The 19417-nt window shown below is 31.7% G+C and overlaps 1 protein-coding gene across 2 annotated transcripts; it reads right to left on the bottom strand.

Moving 5' to 3' along the window:
• Positions 1-3246: 3246 nt before the first annotated feature.
• Positions 3247-13790, bottom strand: LOC148607467 (carbonic anhydrase 1-like). Of its 2 annotated transcripts, none has more exons than XM_088546501.1 (9): positions 13689-13790; positions 11223-11289; positions 10705-10734; positions 9246-9416; positions 6433-6581; positions 5766-5858; positions 4976-5039; positions 4505-4659; positions 3247-3488 (listed from the first exon to the last, which is right to left on the bottom strand). In XM_088546501.1, exons 1-9 carry the CDS (start codon positions 13707-13709, stop codon positions 3282-3284), a joined length of 957 nt encoding a protein of 318 aa, XP_088402627.1. In that variant the 5' UTR covers positions 13710-13790; the 3' UTR covers positions 3247-3281. The 2 variants fall into 2 exon arrangements, with proteins under 2 accessions (XP_088402627.1, XP_088402628.1); XM_088546502.1 differs by lacking the exon at positions 13689-13790 and adding an exon at positions 12672-12707.
• Between the last annotated feature and the right edge of the window lie 5627 nt (positions 13791-19417).

The following is a 19417-nucleotide window of genomic DNA, read 5'->3' on the forward strand; positions in this document are numbered from 1 at the left end:
ACATTTCCTAGTTTTTTATTTACAAATTCTTAAATTGGCTGGTATTGTTTTAATTTGTTATGATTTTTTTTCTATTATCATAAGCTGTTCCAAATATGAATAAAAGTAGTTTATTGTTTATAAATGTATCTTTATATATGACCAGTTTTTAACTAAGGTAACAAATAATGGACAAAGAAAGACTGTAACGGTCCAAGGCAACACCGAGGAGTATAACAGTCATTTAATGCTCATTATTACTGACCCAGTGAGCATATACATAAGGGTGCACTTTACAGTTACATTAAGGCGAACTGTTTCGCACACCAAGTTACCCCAATCAAATTTTGTAATACTTAAAATTAAAGTTGAATTTTGGTGGATATAATGTTTAAATGTTGTTAAGCATTTATACATAGACAGATGTAACATATGTTATGGTGGAAAGGTGCAATTTAAATGAAGAATGGTATCCGGAACGTTTCAGTTCCCTGTCGTATTAGGTTATCTCATCAGCATTAGATGGCTGATTTTCAAAATACCTTATTTTACACGAACTTTTGGAACTCAAATTTTGAGAGAATGAATCGAAAAAGGTCTTATTATTTTTATTTTTTTCTCACCTCCTCCATGCATGCTTTCATGCTGCGGTAGTGTCGAAGCGCCTGATATTTTATAAAACATAGCATTTGGCTGTTAGTTTTGGAAAGGCACCCTTGATTTGTACTTAAACTCATTTGTTGTCAGTATATTACCATGGCTACTGGATTTTATAACAATAATCACTAAATTACTTATAAATGACTATAATCTCCACACTCGAAGGATTTCAAAAATATGCACTTTTTGATAACAAAAGACTAGAAATTTCTTTGCGGACTGCCTGAAAACAGCTTTATTTCAACAAAATGAAACCAAATTTTCAGGAATGACCTCACTGTATTGTACTACTTAAAGTTTTATGAAAATGCATCTTCAAATGCTCATTTAAAAATTAAGGATATTAAAAAATTTCTGTATTATTGTTGAATTTTACGTTATAATTGACATCTTTACACTACACATTTTTTGTTCACGTATAATATTGAGGCATGAACTGTTATTAATATGTCATGATATATTGTTTCGAAAAGCTTTAATAAATCATATTGAACCAGTAAACCTTATAATTGACCAATAAGAAAAAAAATACAAAGCATGAAATCTGGCAAATATATTCATGATGTAATCAACTGCTTGATAAAGTGGACTAATGTGTCTATTTGTAGTTTCGATGTATTTAAATAATTATATGTTAGTTTTCAACTACCATACAAACATTTAAGACAAATAATATATTCAAGCTGGTTAAGACCTTTTTAATCTATCAACTAATTAGGCTTTCGTGTTCCTGTCGTGTTGATGTATAAATCATAACACTTATGTCAGTTGTAACTGTCATCTTCTCACTTGTTGATGCATTAATTGCGGGATAATAGAAGTTTACTAATATTTTTCTTAACCTTGAATATTATCATTGTTAGAAAGGAGTCAATTATGTGGCCTTAGATTATATCCTGGTGTATAATTTACACAACCTAGTTAGATGTGACATTATTAATAGGATAATTAATTGGAAAGAGTGAATAATCAAAATATTATCACGATTGCCGGAAATCGCCTAGATTTAAAGAGTGAGTGGAAATTGTTTCACGCATGAGTTAAACATTTATACTGTCTTTACACGAGTGGATTGATATCAAAGTTTTGGCGGGATAAAGTCCGAGAGTGAAATAACCGATTTTATTAAAGTGTGAATTATCGAAATTTATTACAATGGAAACATTTGATACAGTACTGCAAACGATATAATAAAATTCATTTAACTTGTTCATTTTTTATAGTGGATAGACATATATACCGATTGAACAAATAGGTTTTTCCACTTTTGATTTCTTTCCTGCAATTCTTGAATATCAATAAATATTACAAACACATATGGAAAGGTTAAAGTTCAAGATTGAGACAGAAAATTGGTACATGCTTTTGCACTGTACACTTTCACTTGTTATCTGCCAAATCTAACTTTCACTGGAAGTTAATCTTCTTAAGAATGTCCATGTACATATTCTTAGTATATCAGTGACCGCATGCTTTTACGTGATTATTATATCACCACAGATATGCTACTTTCCCCACGTCAGATAATAAAGCCACATAATTATAAGGTTAAACGATAATTTAAACACGTAAGTGGTTTATGATAAGTTCTTTGAAAATATGAAAATGGTTCACAACTGATTACTCATTTTAAAGATTTTTTTATCAAATGTTTCTGGAAAAGCATCTGGTTCATGCTTCCAGTTTTTAGTGGAGTCCGATTTTCTCATTTACTTTTGTTAATTTGCATGTATTATTTTAGTTACTTTATGTTCATTGTTGTGTTTGTGTTTTCCATGTCTGGTCTTTGTCCCTGGATAAAATTCTTTTGATTTCCGCTAAAATCTTGGTTTCCTTCATTACTCTTTCAGTCTTTCCCGATGAACCACAAATTACTATCCATTTCCTGTTTTTTCTAGAGAGTCAAAATTAACCACCCACAAAAAATTGAAATAAAAAAATTGCATGCATTCCATGTCTAGTATGGTTATTTACACTTATGACCAATCTTTAGATGTAATTGTTCTATACGCTTAACTGATTTACCAACTAACCGTTTTGAAAAATTATGAAGGCTTTGTCATTTTGCCCTGGTCACACATTTTTATGTAGTATTTTACAATTGATCGAGGAAATTACCTTTATTATAAATACAATTTTGTTTTTTGTTTTTGTTTTTTTTTTGTTCAAAGTTTGCTAATTTTAGGTATCGCAGTTTACGATGGACATTTTACACTTGGTTAGATATTGGAAATCTTATTTCAAATGAACTACGCAAATTGGTACCCCTAAAATGTGTTTTTTTAGAATTAATCTCAAAACGAAAAGTAAGATAAGGAAAAATCAGACTTCAACTGAAAATAGGGAAGGTATACTGTAAACGGACTCATTTTACAGTCAAGTGAACAATCTCGTGGGAATTATTTTATGACATTTAGAAACTAAAGTTAGTAGGTCAATAGAGCTAATACTCTATTTCACCATTACTACTCTTCGCAATTGTTTGTTCACTGCAGAAAAATGATTTTTTTACTGCAGAGAGGTAACTCTTACGTATACAGTGCGTATCAACGTAAGAGATGTACTATAAACACACACACACACACACACACACACACACACCTTACATTTCATTTGAAGTTGTAGTATTTCAAAATATACATTTATTTTTTATGCATGTTTGAGAAAAGTTGCTTCATAATGTTGTGGAAACCTGCATTTTGAAAAGTCCCACCTGCTCCAGTGGACATACATTGGTAACAATTTGTGGTAACCCGTCGATTGTTGATGGGTTGTGGGTCCCGATAGTTATTGATGAGATCTTCGGAATCTTTAAAGTGTGTTCTTCCAAGCTTTCGAAACTGGTTTAGCTGAAACAAAAGTACGCTATATGTTACAGGAAGACATTTGATCTTAAAAGCTATCAATAAATTCACGGAAATCGTCCGTAATAGCAAGATATTCACTCCATTGTTAGAATAAACTGTGGAATGACAGAATATAGAACATTATGTCTAAATGAGGACCGAGCTGAGTCGGTTTTTTATACTTAAATCGAATATTCCAAAAGTTGACAAATTTAGAAACTAATTAAATGCAATATAAATGACCAACATGCAAACAAGAAATAAATATCTTTTGAATGCATCATTAAATATAAAGTATTTTATATGTTAATTGTAATGTGTTCACTCTTTTAATTGTACAGTCTGAAATTACTGTTATTGAAAGGCACTGTGTATATCAGCTAAGAGTAAGCAATAGAACCAAGTTTCTAGCGGAAATCAAAAGAATGTACTCCAGGGACAAAGACCACACATGGAAAACAGACAAACACAACAAAGAACATTAAATAAATAAAATAATACATACAAAGTGACAAAAGTAAATGGGCAACTCTAGGGGCAAGCGTCCTCTGCTTTTCTAGAAACACCCGCCGAGTTGCTCGATGTAGACGAAAGAGGAAAGGAAAACTATGATACATTGAAAAATTTAAAATTAGTTTTCATGGTGCAGATGGATACACCTTAACGATCGACGAGTTCATGTTGACGACCATAAAACTTGTAGCAACATAACCCCCTTCCAGAAGCCTAACTGTAGAAGTCTAGCGCGATACAAAAAAAATGCGTTGTTACGGCAAGCTCTTGCACAACGTATGAGTTGTAATATGAAAACTCCATACGCAGGTGCTGAAGGCATGTTGCCACAGATGAAAGGAAAGTTGACAATTCTGAATGAAAAGTCATCACGTTTGTCATAAAGTTTGGCCAATATTTTACCTTCACCATCGATCTCTAAGTGTAGGTCAAGATATGAGGCTATACTATACAGGCCTTGGAAAGCAATGATAAGGTATGTAAAACCATCCAAAGAATTATTTTACCTGATTCTCTGAAATGAAGACGTGGTCTTTGAAAATTGTCCAAATGACGCTCTCGTAACATGGGGGTGTTGTTAGGCTCCCTTCGTACCGATAATAACAGTTTGTTTTAGGGAACAATGACGTCAGACTGAATGTTTTTAGCATCACATGATCATCTTAAAAATAATATAATTAATGTTGTTATAATGCTAAGTACCTATAAATAACATATCCGAACTTAATCTTTCAGAAACCGGAAGTCAAAAACACCATTCAAATGCATTTTGGATGAAAATTTCTGTATTGAATATTCTTTTCAAGCTTTTGAGATTCAAATGAGATTTCATTTTATTGGGGCGCAAATACCCGTTTAAAATTCACTGGTAAACTCGATTAACATCAATAAATAGTCAAATTGGCGCGACTTAAGCTTTGAAAAATATAGTTCACTCCTTATATTTACTTGAACTAATCCAACGTTATCATAGTTACCTTTATGTCTGATATCACGTAGATGGTCAATAATTTCATCAAATTTATGATTTGCTTCTCCAACCTATTCAACGAATATAAAATCAAATTACAAACAATTAATGGATTACCAAGCTCAAATTCTGTTCTCTTCAAGACTGATTAGTAATGCTCTTGGTATTAAAAGTGGTAACAGACGAACGGAGGATGGACGGACTGATAGACAGATGGGTTGAAATTTGAATACCCTGAAAACTTTAATTGCAAGCTGTATACAATAGTTACTTGACATTTTCATACACGTATAGTATGATCCTATAGTAACCATTTAATCTTAAGGGCCACATTGATGATAATGATATTAAAAAAAATATATGAAACACAACAAACTCTAAGTTTTTTTTAGATTTTTTTTCCTTCTTGAACAATGACCAAAAAAAATAAAATTATTTAACACAATCACTTATAAACAGATATTTAATTTCATATTCCCATTGCATTATTTCACTGTTTAAATATTGATCATGTTCTTAATCTCAACTTCACAGCCAAAAGTAACACGCGGGATGACTATATGTAACTTGATTCTGCGTTGATATGATAATTTTGCGAAAATTGCAATGGCTTTATGTATTTGTACAATTCAGCATCTTTACGTTTTATTATCGCGTGTAAGCTTTTTTTTAAGTATGACTTATCCATTAAAGTTGGGTGTAGGGCGTTTTTGACACCGAATATCGAAATTGATTCATATCTCATCATTTTAAACTTCTCACATTAATCCCATGTGTGGCCAATATAGAATGTATACCTCAAACAGGAAACCAAGGACTGCCAATCCATTCCGATGTCTCATTGCATCTTTGACACTAGGATACACCTCAGAGCGTGCCACAACATGCATCTGCAGGGTAATAAGAAAACAAAATGACCCATGACAAAACGGATTGTTTCCTGGTATTAGAACTGAATCGTAACAATTGACCATAATGTTTTTCAACAATGTAAGTTTTATTTGTTCTCAGAAACTTAACCGACGCTTCAAAAACTGATGCCCGTTGTCTCTTTTTCATTCACAGATGCTTGTTTGTGCATAAATGTTGTTGTACAGTTTCGTATTGTACTTGTTGTTTTTGTTTGCTTTCTGTTTTTGTTCATTGTTTTCATATTTCTGTTTGAAATCATGGTGACCCATGTTCATATTTAGATTTTACCACGAAAATGCACATTTTAACAGTGGCACTGCGTTTATCTGGCGAGAAGAATGTATAACTCATCTTTACGGAACGTCTGTTTTTGTATATTTTTTCTACTTTAAAACTTTATTCGACATGCCTTTTTATAAGTAACTCGGCGATGCTCGAATTCTTTTTGGAGGCGTCCGAGTTGCTCATTTACTTTTTGTACGTGTTATAAGAGTTGATACATGAAATCAATGTTGTTCATTTTATTGAACCGTCTGTAGATGTTATATTTACCTCCATTGCAAAGTGCTGGCCATTGATTTCATGTTCTGATCCTCTGGAATCTTCAGAACCCCAATGGAAATGGAACTGTTCGACGGTATATATCCCAGGAAGCCCTCCACCAAATACTTTAAGCCCTTTATCTTTCAAGTTTACCTGCACTATGAAATAGATGTCACTTAAATTATTTGCAAAATACCAAAACTTCAATACATGATTCATCACGTTATGATGTCATTAATAGCATTGATATGCAACTGAAACTAAAAAAATAATACCGGGGATCATAATTATCAACTTTTTCAGACTTCAGTGTAAACAACATATGGGCTGTTTATTGATATTATCAATTTATAAGCATTCTCAAATATTCGTTCATAAGCCGTATACTATCAAACTCGTCGAAAACACAAGTATAATTTCTTTTTGAAACTGTCTAGGATAATCGATAGAGACAATATAATCATTAGACAAATGTACACCGATGATTTGTTCCTTCACCCTAATCAGACAGACTTCAAAGCACATTGGGTTCAATAATGTTCACAAGATCATCTGAACTTGAGATAAAGAGAGCAATAGACACTAATGGGTCAATCTTTTTAGTGAAGAAGGTCTAACTAATCTGTATCACAATGACATCTTATTTAGAATTGTCTTTTTTATTTGTGTATGGCAACACTCAAATGGCCCCTACATATGAATGTTATGTCGGAGACAAACGAAGCTACATTGATGTTTGTACCATGCTTTACTTATTACAAAAGCTATTGAAAGAAGCTTATTTGCCACAAAAACTAGAGTGATCTTTTCAAAATACTTACTGCCGACATTATGAACTCGGTTGTTGTAAGGGTGTGACCAGTTAAATAGAGAAAAATAGAGAACATATTCTTTTCCACAATGTCTAAGTGTTCCTTTTTTGTTTTAACACTATAAACTTTTTAACGAAGGAGATATATCCCACCTGCTCCATACACACACTATTTAGTGGAGTCCAGGTTGTTAATTTATTCTGTGTTTTTTTTATACTTTTAGTTTATTTGTGTTATTCATGCTGTTTTGTCCGTGCGTAACCCCGACATATCATGTTCCCGTTCATAGTTTCCTTGCTCCCAAGTTAAATAATTTAGCACAGAACAATAGCTACATCAGCATATAGTTGAATGGATTTACGGTTTTAAAGGGGAAGACTACCTTTGCATTAAGTTAGGCTCTTATGATAAAACATACCCACGTAAACAAAAATAAAAAAACCTTGAATGCAAAATGCGCTTTTATAAAATGCTCAAGGCTATGCAAAGTTCGAAATCCTAATATAAAAATATAAGTGGATAGCCATCTTGCAGAACTCTCCTATCTGAAGTAAGATCATAGCCAGATTTTATTGATTTTTACCGATAGCTTCCGATTGGCTCGTGACGTCACTAAGTCTGTTTGATATTGATACAAGTACTACAAATAATATGTAAACAAAGAATATTCCGTAAATATTGCTACGACCATGTTTATCTAAACACCAAAACACGATGACTTATCAAGCTTACGATTGCACGAAATGATAAAAGGGAAATGTTCTAAATTATAGGGGAAAAGTCGCAACTTTGCGATTTCTTTGGACATGGTAATCAATCAATTACCTATTTATTTTCAATTTACAAACCGACTTCGTGACGTCACAGTTCAACTGATCATGGTGGCGCCCATAGGCGCGGGAAATTCAAATTTCCTATTTATAAATCTCGATTTATTAAGAAAAGGAAATTATTTTGTTTCAATTTAATTTTCATGAATATTTAACAGATTAGTTTCGATATTTATGACTGGCACAATAACATGGTCTTCTTCCTTAATCTCATCTCAATGTCGGCAAAAATATCAAATATCTAAGCGTCAAAATCAGAAGGACTATTCACAGACATCAAAGTTCAAGTACATGGCCTTATACGAGATAACAGGTAACAGGTATGATTTACATACGCAATGTAGCGAACCGAATATAAAAAATTAATTTTAAAAACTAGGATACGGAATACTAGGCATCACACAACATACCATACCACTTGCAATAAGAACACCAGCAAAACATCGGGAGTGGCAGTAGGTAATTCGGAAGGGTAAGCATTTTCCTGCTCCGGTAGCGACACCCGTAACATTGCTTCTAAGAAATTCCGGCAAGAGTTTACATGTAGCCACAATAAAGTAGCTCCCAGGCTCACTTTGTGAAGTCGGGGTCACATAGTGGTCATACCAACAATAATGTAGCAATCCCAGTTGCGATATCCATTGGGGAAAGTCCTCTAATTTGAATTCCACAGGCCACTATTTTCATAGCTTGTGTTGTAGTTCGGGTCCTATCGCTCAACATAAGGGACCACTCAAATCGACCGGGGTAGACTTCCAGCACTTCAGTTATGATATCAGGATGGGAAGTGTGATTTCTTTTTTTCTTTGTGTATTTTCCTACCCCGAGGAAAGGTGTAATTTGTCCTCCATGACACCAAATAATTTAAGAAGCTAGCAACGTTTTCACTTTCAAAAAAATTCTTTTAAGGATATCTTTTTTACCAATATTTTGTCAAGCTTTCCTTACATTTTAAAGTCAAAGATACCCTTCAGTGTAGATTACTAGTGGTGATGATATTCGTGCTCAAATTCCAATAAGCAGATACAATATTGTATCTGTGTAATTCTATTTTCTGACTCTGTTCAAGATCCATTGTGAGGTATTTGGACAGTTGGGTTTCATGATGTAATTAATTAAGAAGTATAATTATTATGACCAAATATTTTAAATCAACGAACTGTGTATACATAGTTTCTACCTGCATGTCCATTGTTTTCTAGTTCTAACTTAACGTTGTTGGTCTCAGAAATCAGCCGGAAGTCAAACTCGTTCAAAGTCCAGTCTTTAAAGACGTTTCCAGTTTTGATATCTATTGGAGATTGGTGTTTTCCATCACAAGTGGGAAATAACTTTTTCCATTGATTGGGCCCTAGTTATGAACAGAAAAAAATCACAAATTTTTAAATGTCATAATTCATTCCGATACACATAATATGATTACGTATAATTATATGTTACTCAGTGGCGGATAGAAATTCCGATCAGGGGACACTAACAAGATATGGGAGCTTCATTTATTTCCAGTGTTTTTTATATATTATCAATCAAACGTCACGAACATAAGGGGTACAACAATGCTGCTGTCGAAATCTATCTGTCGCCAGGTAAACATTAACCCGTATCGTTTTTTTTACGGTCAATGAACTGCTGTTGACAAGACCTCTGACCAATCTCGATCGCGACTATACACTCCTTTGTATCTTAAAATGCATGTCGAGTATTTTCTATTGGTTCTCTAATAAAGCTTGCAGATAATAACGTACATTAACTTTAATTGTAGAGTGATGCCAATGAAAAAAATCCCCACTCGTGATATATGATGAAAAAGTTTAAATGACAGTTTCTAAAGAAACATTGAACAAAAAAATAAAACATCTAATCTGTTTCCACAATGCTTTCGTTACTATCCAATTAGATTGAAGTCCTTTTCTGTTTGATACTAATACTTAGTAGATAAGAATATCTTAAAGTATTACATGATAATTCCATATAGATTGAACACAAATAAATTCTAGCTTTATATGGTATTGCATTCATTTAAACAAAAATGAACAAAGTCATTTTTCAAAAATAAGTAAAAAAAGATGTGGGAATTCGATTCTTAGTAAGTATTTTAATTTAAAGTAAAACAAAATTGAATAATAATAATGCTTAATTAACCGTACATGTAAACCGAAAAAGGTCAAATATAGTCACTTTTAAAAGGTGAAAATGACCTTATATAGTAGAAATCCTAATCTGCTTAAGAACTTCTCCATCTAGGATGGGGTAAAATGTGTATAAGTTTTGGCACATGAAGGGGAAAACACTGAGATTTTATTGCATTAACAAAGTATTTATACTTGTTAACACACAAGAAATGACCATCAGTGTTTGTAGAATTTGCCATTTTAAGATATTAATAGGTCACATTTAGTCGAAATGCACTATTGAAAAATGGCGGGAAATTTTTCCACACTTTTTCCTAATATACCCAGTCATAAAAATATTTTTCGGTTGTTTTCTAGACGTATTGAAAAAAGACAGAATTGAGAATGTGTCACCCATTGCCTGATTCTGACATAGAATGGTACTTAAACATACTACTCGGACTGTTTGTGATTCTAGTCAGACATTTTATATACAGTTGATGTTTAATTGTAGTGTGATACACTTACCTACACCATGATGATATCCCCATTCGTGTACTACAAAAAATGCATAAATTACAAATAATGAATTAAACAACACTTTTCTTCAGTTGGATTATGCAACTTCTGTGGCTGAATCATCAGGTGATAAATGCACGAGAGGGAGCACTTTTATTTCCTACTCACAAACAGTTTCAAACAAACTACATACAAGTTTTCGTTTGTCATCATATTAAATAAAAACTAGAATGGACTGTTCAGTTTTTAGCTTACACTGTGACCATTATATATACCTACGTCAAAGATAGTAATTTTAATCAGATATAAAGTCTGACAAATTGAGAACTAAACTAATAATATTGTATTTACTAAGCATATTTTTCCAAGAGATTGTCTGCTGAAATAAATGATTAAGTAAAATTATACAATAAAAATTAGAAATTGGGTTTAAAAAAAATCTAGATTCCTATCGTTTAAAACTGTGGTAGTAAAATGCTCCTTTTTTAACTGAAGCGAAATGGATTTCACATCGTATATGTACGTACCAGCACTTTCAGATGCCGTTAAAGTCAACAATAAAAACAACAATTCCATCTTCGAAAATATCCGCAACTGGTGCATAAATAAAAACAGAGAGCTTTTTTAAATTAAAGACAAACAACGCGTGGATAAAAAGTATACGTAAATTTTTACGTCGAACTATTTTATTTCATGACTTTAATCAAATATTTAACTTATCAATTTGTATTTTAAGGGCGTTTACCTTTGTACTTATATAAGATTAATTTTGCACTAAAGCAACATTCGGGTAAATACTGAATATTTGAAAACTCGATTTACCCTAACTATTATGATCAATGTCAACAGTGTTGCTGTAGACTTTTTGCCCTAATTCAATTGCACCGAGTTAATTGATTCCCTGGACCTTGTGAGTGACAATTTATGTCCTTTTAATGTAAGACTGGGGATATTTATTGTCCATTTTACGAAAATGTGTATTTAATTTTTATTTTGTAGCCGCCCTACATTTTTGTGTGTTTACTTGAATTATAATTTATCTATTATTCTTTAAAGGTTCGACCACCTGTTTTATAAGGTGAACACTTATACCTTCCTTAAAGATTTGTTTCATTTTAATCATTCTGGTGTTTATATTGCAAACTATGACGAAGAAGCTCAACAAATAAATCTGTGTAACAGAACGCATTGACATATCAGGTATATTTTCATTTCTTTTGTAATTTGTTAAATATTAATGAATTTAAAGCCCTATATGAGATGATTATTGTTTGCCAATGTGAAATTTCAAATATATATATATAGGTTTCCAAATTATTAAGAACTGAAAGTTGAGTATCGCAAAATCTACTCAAGTTACTTAATTTCAACGCTATAACAAACGAGCCTCGGCGATTTTGTTATGGTGTTGAAATTAAGTAACCCGAGCTGATATGGACGGAGCGTCAGCGACATCCTATAAATATGTAAAATGTACGATTAGAATTATAGATGGCTAAAACTATTTTTAACGGAAGTGACGAGCTGGTCGAAAAGGGAGTAGACGATTGGGCAAGTGCGAAGGCAATGTTTTGTCTTTTAATACGTCTACGGATTCGATTTTTTATTTATTTATTTGATAAATATTAGACATTATTGGCTCTGTAGAAAGTCTCACGCATTCTCCTAACCCAATGAAACTTTGCCTTAAGTAACATGGCTCTGCACCGCAAACCAACATTTAACAAGCCGTCCATAACAATTAAGTGATTTAAAAAAAAAAACAATGTTTTAAAACAGTTTAAATGCACACATTGAGATCCGTCAATCATAACGTAAATCACATGATTTTGCAATATTCAAAGTTCATGAATTACAAAAACCCTTTTCTTTATGAATCTTCTAGAATATCTGCCGTGGCGGAAATGCTAGCGACCACCTCAATTATGTCACCCGTATGAGAAATACAAATAAAAACTCTCAACGTCGCTTCTTACCAGTTAGATTCCATTGACAATGCGTCACAATCCTACAACTAAAATCTCAACGGCGATTTTTCAAACTATGCGCTAGGTCATATTACATCGCCCATTTATGTAATATCGGAAAATATCTAATCGTCCAAGAAGTAGATAAAACGACAAATCATTAAAAATAACTTGATTGTCCCATATAAATATTGTTTCAATCAATGACAGAAAAGTTAAAGCCGTTAGAGAACGAAGTTTATATTGCTATCAAAAGTATTCGATTCAAGTTATTCGGAGGATCTGATTTGGACAAATTGTAATGTAGATTGTAACAAACAATATTTTTGAAAAACTCCACCATTTGCTTTCTTAATAATAGTTTGCTTTCTCCTTTGTTTTCTGACGTCTTTATACAGTGGTTTCATTTACATTTGTTGACATAAATTCCGTGGTAATAGGAAAAAAATAGTTCACTGTATACGTGAATTCGTCAAATGAAATAAAAATGGACGTATTTCCCTGCATTTATAAATAATCAAAGCTACTTTAACACAATTTTGTTTTGACATGTTCTTCATAACAATAACATTTGATATATCAGTTTAAAAAAAAATGAATAAATGTTCTGAATCACGGGTAAAAGTTTCGGAAAGTCAAAATTCGTACAAAAGAATACTTGATGTGCAATTGCTTGATGTATGGTAAAAAGGAATTGGTAATACCTCGACTTGATTGAATGCCATTTTTTCGACCTCCCATTTCAGGGGAAAGACGAGAAAAACTAGAAAACCGAACCTTAATCTTACGGTTTATTAGAAATTAGCATTGGCATTCATTAATTCACGTGCTTCAAGGCCATATGGGGCCAGCAAACAGATTGTCGTTGTCTTGCCAAAAGATTTCGGTATATTTGCAATCTTAAAAATTTAGCGAAATCGACTGTTTGTGTGACGGGAAGATAGGATTGGTGAACCATTTTTTTTAACATTCTCATTATATCTGGCTATCCAAAGGTATTAAAAAACTCAAATATCACATCCTTACCTTTATCTTAATGTAGAGCATGTTACTTAACAGCACAAATACTTTAAATAAAGATAAATTATCAGAAGACGTGTCGCTGTAAAATATAAATTTAACTGTCCCCATATTATGCTTATCAATATGCAATATATGATACTGAAATACAAATACAAAATTGACCAATAATTTTACAAACTATCTAAGATAACCTTTAAATTAGTCATAACGATATTACATTTGATATATCTTCAATCTATTTAACATAGTGGTATATCATCAATTGTATGAAATTACACCAACGTTTGATGTTTATTACAATGCAGAATACGAATTATGTAATTACAGAAGTTAGTTTATTTTGGCCTTATATTTACTAGTACATTCAAAATTCAGACAGTCAATTATTGATATGTTTCATGGAGCAGAAAACCCCAACTAACAACCTAACAAACTATGTTTCTTTTTTTTTAAGATGCTTCCATTACGGGAAAATATTTATATTTTTTTCATTATCGATTGTTTCATTTAAAGAAAGAAGGAGCTAAAGAATAACCGCTTTTCATAAAGAATCAATCTTCTCCTATTGTCTCCTACAATTACATATGTACAACAATACGATTGCCAGGAAAATTGTAACTATAACCAAGCATTGTAGGACCTAAACGTATAAGCAGACATCAAGAACCCTCTGACTGTTCCAAATTTTCTTTTGTTTACAAACCTGGTTTCGATAACTACTGGTGATCTGAACATTTTTTTTTCAAAATCAGCATTTCCGGAATGTGATTTCTTATGATCACTCCCGAAATTCAGAGAACGAATCAAATTAACTGTTACCACAATGTTTAAATCAGAATAGACTAATTCGAAGATTATGCAAGAGCATGCATAAAGCGAGGAGCAGGGATTAGTTGATTCTATGGTACAAAATGGCATTAAAAACCTCAAATACAGTATTACTATTTGACCTTTATTAGTATTCAAAAACGAAGAAGCTTCAAAATGTCGATCCTCCTTTCCCGACAACTACGTACTAAGTATTTTACAATATTGTTTTTGTCTAAGGACTTGTTTCTATTGGATTTATAACTTAATGAAAGTCCATATAAACTAAGGTTTGTAGCAGAATCATCTTCTTTTGTAACAAAAGAGTTGTCAGAAAGGCTAAACAGCAGTAAGGAGTGACAAAAATTACTGTCAAAACTGTTAACTCACATAATAACATAAACAAATGTGGACTCTCAAAACCTTTAAAGACAATTTAAATAGTCTTAAATCTAGCTCCTTCTCTGAAGTTTATTCAATTAAAACTTCCGACTTTTCAACATAATATATATTACCTTACCCTATGGTTATTGCAGACTCGTCTTAAAGAAATCATTGGAATAGCATTTAACTTGAAGAATAGTTATTCTTACATATTTGTTTTATTTAGGCTACAATTCACATATTTTGGTGCACCTGATCCATACTACAAGTTTTTAGTGGAGTCCAAGTTGCTCATTTGCTTTTGTTACTTTGTATATATTATTTTAGTTACTTTATGTTCTTAGTTGTGTATATCAGTTATCCATGTCTGGTCATTGTCAATGGATTACATTCTTTTGATTACTGCGAGAATTTTGGTTCTTTTCATTGATTAGTCTTTTACAATTACAAAAAGACAACACCTGCTATACCCTTCTAAAAACCCAAACGTGTCGATCTGGATGAAATATTTGTCAATATGGTACAAGATATCAATTGCTATAAATACATAATACATAGTAATTGTTCCATTCAGTCACTGCATTTAGCATCATGAAGCATCAACATTTTTATAATACTCGGGTTTTTTTCCCTTTGAATTAGGCATTTAAAATCATGACAGATAAATTCTGATTGGCTGCTGAAATTGTCATTAGAACAGAAGGTGGAATGAAGAGAGTGTTGTTAGATCTTACATGCAGTGACTGAATAGGTCTGATTTTAATTGGATTAGAGATGAGGTTGACACATTTAAATTACTGATAACGTTTTTCACATTATTGTTGTTTTGGTCTTAGTCTTAGCTAGTAATAACATTTTTAAAACTTTTTTCTGTTATTTCTTACAATTACAGTGAAAGTATCTATACCTAAACCATTTCGGACTTTGCATGAAAATTAAACTGATGTTAAAGGAATTTAAAAATATGTCTGACTTAGACTAGTTTAAGAACTTTGATGATGTACTTTCGTATTTTAGTATTATGTATACAGTTAGCGTGAACAGTGTGTATCAACTGGTCAAGTTGTTAAATAGTTTGAGAATAGAAAACATTTTAATTTTCTTAAGAGAAATTAGACATAAGTATACATTATACCATAAATACAGGTTATATGACACATCAAGACAAATCATAATAAAGACAAGTCTACACATGTGCATGCATGAGATATCATGTTGAATCATTTATCTCGGATCAAAATAGTTAATAAGAAGATAAAAAAAAATAAGAGGAGTAAAACACCTGTTTTTAAAACAAGCAAAATCAACATTCCTCTTTCTATATAGAAAATTTCACAACAACCAAAGAAACAAATAATTAAGTAGCAGTCTTTATAAAAATCAGACAGAAGGTGATTCATGCATGTCAAAAACCCACCATTTTTCACTTTTATTTCTAACTCAGTAAAGGTTACAGACTACAGAACTGGTCTTAGTTTGTCATTTGGTTCTTGCACTTTCGAGATAAAAGTTTTATAGATTGTGTATGAAATTGGTATTTTGCTAGAGTTATCTTTCCTGATTCGACTTGATTTGGTTGCTTTGAGTGGGAGATCAATGTTTAGTTTTCTCAAAAGTACAGATCTGAATACAGAAAGGACTATATAATTGTTACTCTAGAGAATAGTATATGTAGACAAAAAAGGCATGATTTGTTCGGTGGGTTTTTCTACTGCATGAATCACCTCTACATTAGGCAGTGTCTGAATTTTATATGGACTGGTACTTAATTTCTTTATATATAAACAGTATATCATCTATTTTAAGTCTGAATAAAACAAAAATATGGTATTAGTGAAAATGTTTTACAGACGTGTATATTCATTATGTTTTTAGAAACTCCGCGCCAAAATTATCGATGTATTGGTAAATTTAAAAACAAATGGAATAAACGTATTTCTATAGCACATGTAAAACACCTTGATGATGTACTTGGTTTCCTATTCAGATAGTTTTGGATTACGATCTTCCTGTTCATTTGATCTAATGCTGCTGATGAGAGCTTACTCCTTAAAATACGTGAACAGGATATCGAAATTATTTTAGATGCGTTTGTGTTAGAACAGACTTAATATTTTTTAAAAAATAATTGTAACTCTATGTAACAATTTTTAACGAAAGTCATAGTACTAGGTTTAAGTAGGATACGTTGTAGATACGTGTTAAAGCGTTTCAAAAGAAAAATAAAAAGAAATACGTGTTTTTTTTATATTTTATTTCTTTTTGAGTATAGTCAGGCTTTTAACAAAGACTCATACATCACCACCTGACTAAGGTGTAACAGAGTCTTCACAAAAACAGACTATACAAAATATCATATATACTCACCATCATTTTCACACACTCTTACTTTCATCATTCATTCAATTCAAGAACTTTATTATTAATAATGTACTGAACTGTATACATTTTAATTCAACTAAATGAATAAAATCTCACAATATGTTCATTTGACTTGTTCATATATCAATATAATTGTAAAAGGTTAAGGAAAAAAATACTATAAACTTAGATTATAACAGGGAAAATGATGTCAATAGGGGCCCATAATTGTTTGACTTTTTCCTCCTTGTAATTTTTCTGGTCTATATATAATTCAATATCATATAAGCTTCTAATTTTATGTTTTAACCCTAATAAGTTTGGAAGTCTCTCATGAAGTTTGCATTTAAATATATAGTTCTTTGTAACAGTCAATAAAAGATTCAATAAAAGTCCTTCTTGGGGATCACCCAAAAGGAAAACATCTTTTTTCAAAACCAAGCCTGTAAAAAACCTTTGCAGACAGTGATAAAAATTTTGCAAAAAATGAAAGGTGATTGCACAGCCAAAAAATAAATGTCCAACTGTTTCCTTTTCATCATTGCAAAAAGAACATACATTACTATTTTTAATGTGAATTTTGTACAAAAATACATTTGTGGGAACAACTCTGTGTGGAAATTAATGCAAATAAGCATTTCTACAACACTTCTTTTTGAGTACAAAAAGTTTATTCCATTCTGGGATTTCAACCTTAAGTTCATTTTCCCACTTATATTTTTTTTTCATTTGAGAGATAACTTTGCTGTTTAATAAGCTGTGTATAAATAAATTTTACTTTCTTGCAATGAACAACTCTATCTAAGAATTTATCACATGGCGTAAAATTTTCTATATTGATATCTTTAACTTCTCTTATACATTTTTTAACATCAGGAGGTATAGAGCTAATCGAAGAAAAATATTTAACAAAGTTCTGGCTTTTTGTATTTTTCCTTGATGTCTTAGAAAGGAAAAAAAATGTTTCTTGCTGCATTTATTATGTTACAAATGTATTTAATATTGGCATTCTCCCATCTCATGTAGTAAGGTGTATCTTCTACTGCTACATACATGTAGTATGGTGTATCCTCTACTGGTACATACATGTAGTAAGGTATATCTTCTACTGATACATACATGTAGTAAGGTATATCTTCTACTGATACATACATGTAGTAAGGTGTATCCTCTACTGATACATACATGTAGTAAGGTGTATCTTTACTGATACATACATGTAGTAAGGTGTATCTTTACTGATACATACATGTAGTAAGGTGTATCCTCTACTGATACATACATGTAGTAAGGTGTATCTTCTACTGATACATACATGTAGTAAGGTGTATCTTTACTGATACATACATGTAGTAAGGTGTATCTTTACTGATACATACATGTGGTAAGGTGTATCCTCTACTGATACATACATGTAGTAAGGTGTATCCTCTACTGATACATACATGTAGTAAGGTGTATCTTTACTGATACATACATGTAGTAAGGTGTATCTTTACTGATACATAGGTCAAAATATCAATTGATAAACATTGTTTAATATCATTAGATTTAAGAATTGATTTGGAAAAACTTAAAGCACAAATCACCTCCCTCCAAAAAGGGTTTTCCTCATGATCTTAAGAGAAAATACTCGTAAACCACTAATATGTTTCAGTGATAAATTCAATAATTGCTGCCAATCCCCATTTTCATGAAGGAAAATTCTTCTCACCCATCCCATTTTTAGATAAATAATAAAAGATGGCAAATCCATTGGAACCATTCGCAATCCTGCATATGGTATGTCTGCTCTAAGTGTTTTGCGCTTATTTTTCTCTGTTTTTTCCATCCCAAATAAAATAAAAAAAAAAACAGTTTATCTAATTCATTAATAAAATTCTGATTAATATCGGGTAAAGAGTAATCAAGGGAACCAAGGTTATAGCGGTAATCAAAAGAATGTAATCCAGGGTAAAGTCGTTAATAAATGAATCAGTTTTGCCAAGGCCAAACGTTTAACCACAGTGATATTTCCTTCAAGAGTAACCTTCCTGTGCAGTCTAGAAATCTCTAACACTTTTTTTCTTAAAATTTAAATTGACCATAGAGGTCAAATCTAGTGAAAAGTCAATACCTAAATATTTAAAATTTGAAACTGACCAATCAAGCTGCTCATCGGGGCATATAATATCCTTTGA

The sequence above is a fragment of the Perna viridis genome, chromosome 9 (genome assembly GCF_037379345.1).
Source record: "Perna viridis isolate PV_CMFRI_1.1 ecotype Kerala chromosome 9, ASM3737934v1, whole genome shotgun sequence".
Classification (NCBI taxonomy): domain Eukaryota; kingdom Metazoa; phylum Mollusca; class Bivalvia; order Mytilida; family Mytilidae; genus Perna; species Perna viridis.